Raw genomic sequence first — 10912 nt, forward strand, 5'->3', positions numbered from 1 at the left:
TGGGATTATGGTAGAGACGAAGTAGTCGTTCAGTATGCACTTAAGCGTATTTGTCCTTATGGTTACCTTTATATAGAGTAGTGGTGGTGGCATGTGTTAGAGATCTCAGGGAATCCAGCTATGTGTTGGAATCGACTCACAGCTACACACTGTAACAAATAAACTTTTCAGTGCTATTGCTAATAGGCCGATGAAATCTAGCGAATAGACTTTAGTGTCATATATTGAGATTTGCTGCTAAAAGAGGGTAGCGAGAGATCTACAACCTCCTTTAAGCTTTCCACCTTATGCTAAAAAAAAGTTGGTTGGCTTCACCAAATCGTATGCTTATGTTGTGGTTGCTTGATCGCTATTATTTTGTTTTTCTACGGGACCTTAGTATCAGCCAATAATAGATTTGAATTTAGGGAGCAGCTGTGTTTGGAAGAGGTACTATCTACCGGGAACGAGTATAATTTTGAAACAGATCTTCCATGTGCAATGATTTATCAACCACCTGCCACCTACAAGGCTACAACTACAAACGGTTGCTTTCAGATCAGCCATAAACTGTGGTACCAACCATCGATTACTAAGTCCATGGTGTAAACATGCTGCTATAACGCTACTGGACCCAGTCATCTGTACGAAAAAAAGTATGCAGTTTTACATGGACAAAATCTCAAATTTGACTGGTTAGCTCAGGGGCGGATCCAACGGCGGAGGAGAGCTGGGCTCTAGCCCCCTACTGCTTTGTAATTAGTGAAAGCTCTCTGACTCTTAACAAGTTTTTTTTTATGGATGAGGAAGAAGAAGAAAAAAAGAGAAAAGAAGTAGAAGGGGAAGATGAGAAAGAGAAAAGAAGAGATAGGTGAATGAGCTCCCTATCGTCTCCTGTGCATCCGCACCTGGGTCAGCTGAATCCAGCCGTCAACTCCATCTTCAGCTCCGACAAGCCACAAGCCATGGAGTCAAAACGTTAGTTAAAAGCGATTTTAACGGAAAACTGCCATGCCGACGAAATCTGACGAGGCGGAGGAGCGTTGGCGTGTAGCTATCCATTTCGGGCCATGCGAGCCAGCCACGAGCCACCATGAGAATGCCCGGAGAAGACGGCAAGCTGGAGCCTGGCGGCAGCTTGGAAGTTGGAACCGGTCGTCCACCCACCACCACCACCCCGTCGTCCCCAACCTGCTCCTAATTTAACCCCACCCGGCCTCCTCGGCTCGCCCTGGTCCCGTCCCCCCTTAACCTCCCCTCCTCCTGCGGTTCCCACTCCCATCCTTCGGTTCAGGAGGCAGGCACAGGTTCAAGGGGGGATCGGCTCGGCTCCATTGCGCCTGATTCGACCCGTTCTTGTGATTGCTTTCGCCGTTTCTTGGGTTTCTTGGAAGGCCAATCGACTTCTTGGAGCCCCGGGTGCTCCCTCGAGGTGTTGCTGCCTTGTCTCGGTTGGATTTGTCCTGGTGGCGTGTTGCCGTGCTGTTGTTGATTCGGCTGGAAAATGATCAAGTGGGGACTCAGCAGCGGGACGCCCGCGGATTCCTACTACGAGGTCCGGTCGGATTGCACGGACGATGTGCCCAAGAGCAAGTTCAAGATCAAGGTCTGATTTTTTTTTTCTCTTTTGCTTTTCTTTTGTTCGTTTTGTGTTTGTTAATTTGGTTATTGTTGTGTGACCATGCATATCAGTATCAGACTATTCAAGAACCTCATATGTGTTTTTACGCCTTTTTTAGAAGAAAAAAACAAAGAATTTGGCCAATGTAGTATTGATGGTATGGAGGAAAACTGAATAGAATCTTAAGTAAGAACATTCTGTAACCGAAAAGATGGAGAATCTGTTGGTGCATGGATGCAACTATGCATCTTGCGTCTGCTGTATAAATTGCTGCTTTATTAAAGAAGAAATATTTTTGCAAATACTACCAACATCAAGCTTCATATTTGTCTGTCATATCCCATTTCGTTTCCAAGCCTCATTAGCAGCTGGCAAATGAGCCTTACATTCAGTTCTGATCATATCTCATTTGTAGCCAACTTTCTGCACAGAAGTTAACTTGCTCACTTTTTGTGCTAAATAAATCATAAATTGTACATTTATTCTGTGCCATAATCAATTATGTTATTTCCTGCGTATTATTCATTAAGAGAAAGGAAGGGAAAAATAGAAAGATTCACAATACAGCGTTCAGGTATCGTATAGCACCGAAAAATAGGAAAGAGAAAAATAACTAAATGCTAACTAATGCCATTAAGAAACTAAACGCCCAGTCTGCGACCTTAAAGAAAGAAAAAAAGAGAGAGAAGCTTACTGCAGGGAGAATTCGACAACCCCAGGATCCCTCCGAACCCTTGCCTCTTGGGAAATTACATGAAGAATCTGCAAGTGGCTCTGGGTGGTAGATTCAACGACTCATGCATTCCTTTCCTTCCAGATGGTCCAAGTTGGCAGTAAGGCAGTAGTGTCCAGACCGCGTCTATCGCTTTTTGGTATTGCTTAATGTTGATGAATATTTCAATCTTCAAAATTGGATTCCTAGAAAAGGGCGAAGTTTTGACCGCCATACATCCATTATAGTCTGAAATTAGCGCAGTTTATGAAACAGTTGTCATCAGGTCAAATCAAAGACAAAGGGAATTGACGCAAGATTAATTGCTCCTATATCATATCAGCTTGAATCGTCATAGCATTTTCATTTAGAGAATTGTTGATGTCACTCTTAAATGTTACCTACACAACACAGTCCTTTCTTGCTCCAAGCAACTCTATCTTATCTATTTCTTCATTTCAGGCTGGCAAAACGTTAAGTGCTCGAAAATGGCAGGCTGCATTTAGCCCCGATGGCTGTCTTGATATTGCCTCAGTCCTAAGCCGGATACAAAGAGGAGTAAGATTCCTCATTTTTTGAGTTTTTTTCTCCCAGTTTCAGATATGCTCCTTGTCCTACTGATGTTTCTTCTGTGCATTATGTTAGTTTAATAATAATAATAATAATAATAATAATAATAATAATAATAATAATAATACCGATGAATAATTATTTGTCTTCTTTTAGGGTGTCCATCCAACAGTCAGGGGGGAGGTTTGGGAATTCTTACTTGGCTGTTTCGATCCCAGGAGTACCTTCGATGAGAGGGAGGAGATCAGGCAAATAAGGAGGTACTTGCTTTTCTAAAAAGAATATCCGGTACACTTATTGTTTTATAAAGCATTTTTTTGCTTTCTTCTTTCAAGTATTACTACATTAAAGGGTGACATAGTTATGCAGAGACTAGGATTAAACTCTTATGTGGTTGTATTAGCTTGATGTAACGATGAGAGTTAATAAAGCTCTATTTTCGAACAAAAAAAATTAAGAGTGACAGCAATCCGTGCATCTTTTATCAAGTCATTAATGAAACAATTGTTTGTTCCCACTAGCTATTCCAAATTTGGAATTGGTATCTTACCTATTGTACTTGCACATTTCCTCTCTGTCTTGGTCCAGGATCTTTGTTAAGATCTTTCGTATACGATCATTCATATCTGACTATCATTTTTCATTTTATTTTTTTATCCTTTTACTAATTAAAACCATTCTTTTAAAAAAACAAGTTAATGTGAACCCTACAATATAGGCAAAGAAATCAGTATCGATATCATCAGGAGTATTTCAGCTTTTCTTACCCCATCTGGGATAATGAACTTTAGTTTGGGCTTGGCACCCATAGAAAGTTCTTGTTCTTGTGCAGTTCCCTTGTATTGTCCTAGCATTGCAGATCCTTTCCCCAGGATCTCTATTATAATTTATTTTTTTGAACCATGAGAAGGAGCACTGCTCTTTCATTTAAGTAGAGGTAGAAATCTGAGAGTTACAAAGGTTGTGATTACATAATTAACTGGAAATAGCGCCACCGAAGAAATGAGAAAGAAACTAATCTACATCCGGCTGACCACACGCCAGTTTTCTCAGGGCCACATGCTCTTTGATTAGCCGAGCACTTGTGGTGGTGACACTGCTGTGTTGCTAAACATTCGCTGGTTTCGCTTATTCTTAATATGCCATGCCGTATACATGATTATGGCGGTGGTGACACTGCTGTGTTGCTAAACATTCGCTGGTTTCGCTTATTCTTAATATGCCATGCCGTATACATGATTATGGCTGCCTTCTTCTTTCTCTGCCTCGTTGGCGTGGTCGCTATGGAGTTCTTCCACTAATCTTGAATGGAGTGTTCCTGGCCTGTTTGGTATGAACTGCCCCAGCCCACCCGGTGATCCCCCTAAATCCGCTCCTGGGTGTGATCAGATCGTGTGTCCAAGACTGCACCAGTTCCCAAGCCTCCTTGGCGTAGCTGCACTGCATGCAGAGGTGCAATGCCGTCTCCTCACAAAGAGCAAAACTGGATTGCAGGGCCATTGTCTCACTGCCAACTTATCTGCCGTCAAAATCTTGCTTTGAATTAGCAGCCATGCAAAGAATCTGTGCTTTCCTTCCACATGCGCATGCCACACGTCCTGAGCGTCAGAACTCAGTAAGTGCTGTAGGATCCCTGAAACTGGAACAAACAAGCAGATTTTGCAGTATATTGCCCAGTCGATCTGAGGTTAATTTGTTCGATGAGACCCCACAGTGCAATGCTCTATTATAATTTACTCTTACGATTTTTAGGAATAAAGAGTCACCAATGAAACATTATCATCACTTAGCCTGAAATATTTAACCTTATCAACTACAGACTACAGTATGCTAGATGGAAGGAAGAATGCCGAGAGATGGATTCTCATGTTGGTAGCGGTAAAGTTATCACAGCACCAATGATCACTGAGGATGGGAGACCAATTAAGGATCCTCTGGTTTTACTTGAGTCTACTTCAGACCAGAACACTTCAGAAGGTGCTTCGACTAGCAGCAAAAATGGAAAAGATGTAGACGATTGTGCAAACCGCATTACAGATAAGCAAATTATTGAATGGAAGCTGACATTACATCAAATTGGTATGCTTTGACCCTACTTTCTGTTTTTATACTTCTTTTGACTCTTTTTTCCCCATTTGTTGTTGTAATTTGAAAATTGTTATAGGACTTGACGTGCTACGTACTGATCGCACCATGGTATTTTATGAGAACAAAGAAAACCTCTCCAAGTTATGGGATATTCTAGCCGTGTATGCATGGATTGACAAAGATGTCGGTTACTGTCAAGGTTAGCTACATCTGACTTGCAGAGGAAACTCATTTAGGGTCCAAATAAGCTTACAGGTGTACTAATATTTATGCCTCGAACAGGGATGAGTGATTTATGCTCACCGATGATAGTTCTACTCAAGGATGAAGCAGATGCATTTTGGTGCTTTGAGAAATTGATGCGTAGATTGGTATGCTTTGCCTTTCATGAATTTTCTCATGATACTTTTCTTCTAACTTTAGAATTCAAAAGCATACATTGTGTTGCAAATCACCTCATTTCCTTTCTTTTATCTTTGACGTCTTCTTGATCACTCTGATGTTTGGAATTTGAAGCGAGGGAATTTCAGATGCACAGATCAATCTGTGGGAGTTGCCAACCAACTTCAACATCTTGCATCTATAATTCAGGTTCTTGACCCGAAGCTACATGACCACCTAGGTAAAAATTGGATATCAATGAAATTGCCAAAAAGTCAATATCAGTTTGTCCAATTTTACCAGCAGTTTTTAATGGTATTGAGTCCTGAATGCAGAAACTCTCGGTGGAGGTGACTACCTGTTTGCATTCCGTATGTTTATGGTGCTCTTTCGTCGTGAAGTATCATTTGGAGACTCCTTATACCTCTGGGAGGTATGAAGCTACCATACCAATACAATATGATGAATATTGCCAGAACTAGATCATCAGTTCTGTCTTTTGGTTCTTCTGAATGATGTTTGATCTACATAATTATAATTGTTACACCTTTACTTAAATCACTTCAAATAAGTATTACATTCTTCTCTAGATACAGGTCCATGTTTCAAAAGATTGTGTATAGTCTGGAAACCGGACCAACTAAGTGGCATGCTTCCATCTGTTTGCATATCAGTGTATTTCTGTGTACATAATTTTGTGTGATAGATCATACAAGTTTAAGGACAGTTTCTGTTTATTTTCCTGTCGTTATTTTTTTTGTAATGCAAACATGCAGTACCAACGAATACTTTTAGCATCTGCATGAGTCTATGTTAATTGTAACTCATGTTATGTTTCTCTTCCTCCTCAAAAACTCATGTTCTGTTTCTCAAACCTGCCAACAGATGATGTGGGCTCTGGAATACGACCCCGACATCTTCTTTGCAGCATGTGAAGAACAAGGTGCAGTACACAAAAATAAAGTTTCTAAATCAAAACTGAAAGGGCTGCGCCATTTTGGCAAGTGGGATAAGGAAAATACAAAGATTGGGGCCGAGGATGGTGAAGAAGGTCCAGTTCCAATTTCAGTTTTCATGGTTGCAAGTGTTCTTAAGGAAAAGAGAGAAAAGCTATTACAAGAAGCTAGAGGACTGGATGATCTTATTAGGGTAAGGTGCACAATCCAGCTATTCATTTCCTTCCACAATTTTCAATCGTCTTTTCAATCTGGAGTCAGAACATGACCATTTCAATCTATACAAAAGTAGTGTGTTTTCTATTTTTCGGTATTCAACACAGTGAGATTATGTTCTGGGAGGAAAAGCTCTGAAGCGAACTGTCATTTCTAACTTGGCTGAAGTTAAGAGAGCTGATTTTGATGGGACTCTTAAATTCAGTTTAGTTTGAGGCCAATCTTGTGGTAGAGCTTCAGGTTCATGTATAGATGCTTGTGTTGTACATCATCAATTTAACTTTTGCTGCTGTTTCTTTTCAGATATTGAATGATGTAAATGGGAATTTAGATGCAAAGAAAGCTTGTGCTGGAGCTTTGAAACTCCACAAGAAATACCTGAAAAAGGTAAGTTGACATTCTGTTACTCTTCGTAGCAATCAAGTGAATTAGTTTAGAATAAATCATGGCTAAACTTCTTCTCTAAAGCATGTCTATTCTGTTACTCGTTAATTAATTAAATTATAAAGAGATAATATATGCTATGCACTGATTTTCTGGGGTTTAACAACTGAGTACATTACATTTATTCTTTTGACAGGTACAAACAAAGAAACCTTAAGAAACATACCTCTCCAATGAGCAATTCCTTAACCATTTGAACATAAACAACGACCATATTCGACAGAAAATATTGAGCAAAGGTTCTCAGAAGTGGTCATCATCTAAAAATGTCCTCGGATACACTGACTCCAAAGTTATCAGGCTAGTCGGTTGAGTACAGGATGAGTGCAACCGGTTGTACGTATATCACGCATGTTCTTTGTGCTCCACAATTTTGTTGGCTGTACAGACAGAAGGCGGTGTGGGTAGCATGCCTTGCTTACACAATTATTTCAATACAAGTTGAAATGAGCAACACCTTGCGACAGAACTCTGTTTCAAGAAACTTTTGCCATATTGTGAAAAAAATTGTAAAAGAGGACAATTTTGAATGTTTACGTCGACCAATACCAAGAGAACGCCAAGCTTATTCAGTAGGGTGATGGAGGCCTTAGCTCTTTGTGGTGAAGTTCATCACTAGAAATTCAAACAACTTAACGCTACATGCATGGAAGGAAATAGAAGCGATATGTAAGGTGCAATAGCAAGATAGCAAATTCCCAAACGCTGGATGCAATACATACTGCATGTACTTATTACACAACAACTAATATCACGCTGGTTCGTGTGTCGAAAAATATAATTTTGCCTTCAACCTTGGATCCTAATCCTTTTGGAATATGAACATCGAGATCCAGTTATAATTTAATTAATTAAAAGAAAATTTTAGAGAACTACACTTTTTGGATTAGGCCCACATGTCAGCCACCCCTAAGTTAGCAGAGCATCATGTGCATGACATGTGGGTCCCAGTTAATTAGCAACTCCTAAAATGTGTATTTTCCATGATATTTGCAAAATGTGTGTAGTTTTGTGATAAGAATTTCAAAGGGGTAGTTTTGTGATAATTTTAAGCACATAAGTGTAGTTCTCAAAATTTACTCTTTATTTAAAGGCCACAATAGGGCTATAACTGCAGTAACATAATTTATATTTACTTATTACCTTCTCTTCCATGAGCTTATATATTCGAAGGAAGCTATGTAAGTAGCTTTAAGCAGTGCAAATTTAAAAGTTTTGGTTTCTCCAAGTAGCTAGCAGCGTGCAACACCATTATCTCAGTCTCTCAGGTTGCATGCTATGCTATTATGTGCTATGGAATCTCACCCATTATGAAAATATATATGCTATGCATTACGTGAAAAAAGATAAAAAAAAGACATGAAATTAATGACGGGTCGTAATATGATCCGTCATTTATAATAATAATAATGATTCGTAGTTGTGACTCGTTAATTATTATCAGTCATAAGTGACGGGTCATCCTAGACCAGTTATAAGTGACGGATTAAGTTATGATCCGTTACTTATTACCAGTTATAAGTGGTGAGTCATACTTGGCTAGTTATAAGTAACGAGTTAAATTATAACACATTACTTATTACTAGTCATAAGTGACGGGTCATCCTTGACTAGTCATAAGTGACAAGTCCAATAATCAACTCATCGATGATGGATCGTTATAGAAAATCATTAGTGACGGTCAAGTTGTGACCCATCACTAATGACTAGTTTGATAAAACATAACAAGTGAAGGAATTCTAATTAATCAATCATTAGATGTATTAGTCAATCAGTTTGCTATCACAACTTACTTAATTTTTTTGCCTATATAGTAAATATCTATATAGCATGATGCTATAATTTTTTATTTTTTATTTTTCTCTTATTTTTTCTCACCTCAACAACACTAGAATAATAATCATAGTATGGATACAAACGCTGATGTTTGATGTAAGGGGTGGTGGCTATGGACACAAACGCGAGTTTTTAAAACAGTGCAAAAACTTTATGACATGAGAACTCAATTTTCCAGGTCGTTTTTAGCCTCAACAAATTTGCCAAACCTGATGAAGCGGGGGGGGGGGGGGCGGGGGAACGGATACAACTTTTTGAGTAGATATCCGTAGAGTAAAAAATATCAAAATCAGAGTCTGTAGGCAAAATTTATGCTTGTTTTACCCAAAACGCTTTGAATCACCTATTTGGTAGCATGGTCTTATAACCGTCACCTATGATCTTCGGCAACAAAGATTAAAAGGATAAAATATCTGCTTACTATCACAATGACATGATAGTTGAAGTGGTAAGAGGGTACGTATGTGAAGGGAGGTCGCGGGTTCGATCTCCACAAAATGCGAAGATTGCGGTTTGAAAAATGGCATAGCTTGTGGGGAATATGTGATGGACCCCTGTGTTAGGTGGCTCGTGTGAAAAAATATACTTTTTAACCTTTTCTAGTCAAAAAACACGAAAAAGTCAAGTCACTATTGCGACTCGTCATTTATATTCAATTATAAGTGACAGGTCACTATTACGATCCGTTATTTTTGTAATTTTTATAAGTGACAGGTCAATATTTATGACCTGTCATCTATGACTGAATTGGTGATGCGTTTTAACCTATCACCAATATCGACCCATCAGTGACGTATTCGGAGTGACGAGTGTTGAACTCATCACTGATAATGGTTACTACTCATTACCTATTATTTTTTTCGCATAGTGATGGCTCATAAAAAGATGTTTGTTAAATAAATAAGGGCTTTTTAAAAAAGCCACGTCAAACCCAAACGGAGAACGAAGCCCGGATCTCGTCCATCAGTCTCGTCAAGCACGAATATTATACCGTTTTGCATTGCCCCGAGCATGTTGTCGTACCCGTCCCTCCCTTGCCTGCAGCACGCGCCGGTGGAGATCGAGGGAGAGGCAGGCAGGGCGTGTCCGTCGCGAACAGTAGAGCGATCGAAGAGGCCAGCTCTCTGCCGGCGGTCAGCCTGAGACCGATCGACGTGACGACGCCGCACGTCCCTGCTTGCGAAACGTGTTTGGTTCAGCGGGGAGCTCCTCGTTCTTCCCGAGTTCCCAGCGGCGGCACAAAGCATGTGTTTTTGTCTTTCCTGCAGTTTGAACGTCTCTGTTAGTCCATTTTGTCAAGTGGCAGGGGGCATGAGCGCACGTCAGTGAAGAACACCAATCGGACATCGCCGTACGTGACGGATTTGCTGTCACAGCGCCTGTTACTCTGTTGTCGAGCTCGTCCGACAAGAGGAGTGCGGGGAGGAGGCGAGATGGGCCACAAGACCAGAGGGAGGAGGTGGACCGGAACCAATGGTCTGGCAGACGGACTTAGAGACCCGAGCTCCAGCTGAACCCAGTGACACGCCAGCCTGGGAGTCGAGTGAAATAGGCGGGAGAGATGAGGAGAGGCACGGAAGGAGACAGCTCTAGAACCTTTTCCTGCTCTTCTTCTACCTCGGATCCTTCTTCCTAGAACCTCTATAAACCCTTTTGCTACTGTTTGTGTGATAATCCAGTACCACCCATATCTATCTCAAGCGGGATCGTAACAACTAGTATTAGAGCCGAGTCGACACTGGCGAAAACTCCGGACTACCTCGCGTGGCCGCAGTATGCGACGCGTGAGCAAAAGAAGGCGGCGGAGATAGAGCAGCAGGTGTCCGAGATCGTGAAGATGCTGGCGGAGTTGTCGGCGTCAAACTCAACGATTCTCAAGACGGTGGAGTTGGGACCGACAGTGAAGAGTCTCATGGGATTGAAGCCGGAGATGGACGTGGCGGTGAACGATCTGTGCGATGAGGTGATGGATTTGCGTACGCAGATGAACCAGATGAGTGTCGGAGTCAAGGGTGGAACATCGATCAACAACCGGCCTACTCTATTTCCACTGCTTTCGCATATAAAGAAGCTAGGAGATCTGTGACCCATGATCAAGAGTGGTGATCT

General features: G+C 40.9%; 1 protein-coding gene across 1 annotated transcript; it reads left to right on the top strand.

Annotated features, from left to right (window-relative positions):
* Positions 1-872: 872 nt before the first annotated feature.
* Positions 873-7436, top strand: LOC133891569 (rab GTPase-activating protein 22-like). Its single transcript, XM_062332294.1, has 11 exons — positions 873-1585; positions 2775-2870; positions 3039-3142; positions 4702-4961; positions 5047-5169; positions 5253-5341; positions 5487-5592; positions 5687-5784; positions 6237-6500; positions 6827-6910; positions 7104-7436. The coding sequence occupies exons 1-11, from the start codon at positions 1484-1486 to the stop codon at positions 7122-7124; spliced, it is 1347 nt and encodes a 448-aa protein (XP_062188278.1). The 5' UTR covers positions 873-1483; the 3' UTR covers positions 7125-7436.
* Positions 7437-10912: the final 3476 nt, after the last annotated feature.

Source organism: Phragmites australis, chromosome 14 (assembly GCF_958298935.1).
Source record: "Phragmites australis chromosome 14, lpPhrAust1.1, whole genome shotgun sequence".
Taxonomy (NCBI): Eukaryota; Viridiplantae; Streptophyta; class Magnoliopsida; order Poales; family Poaceae; genus Phragmites; species Phragmites australis.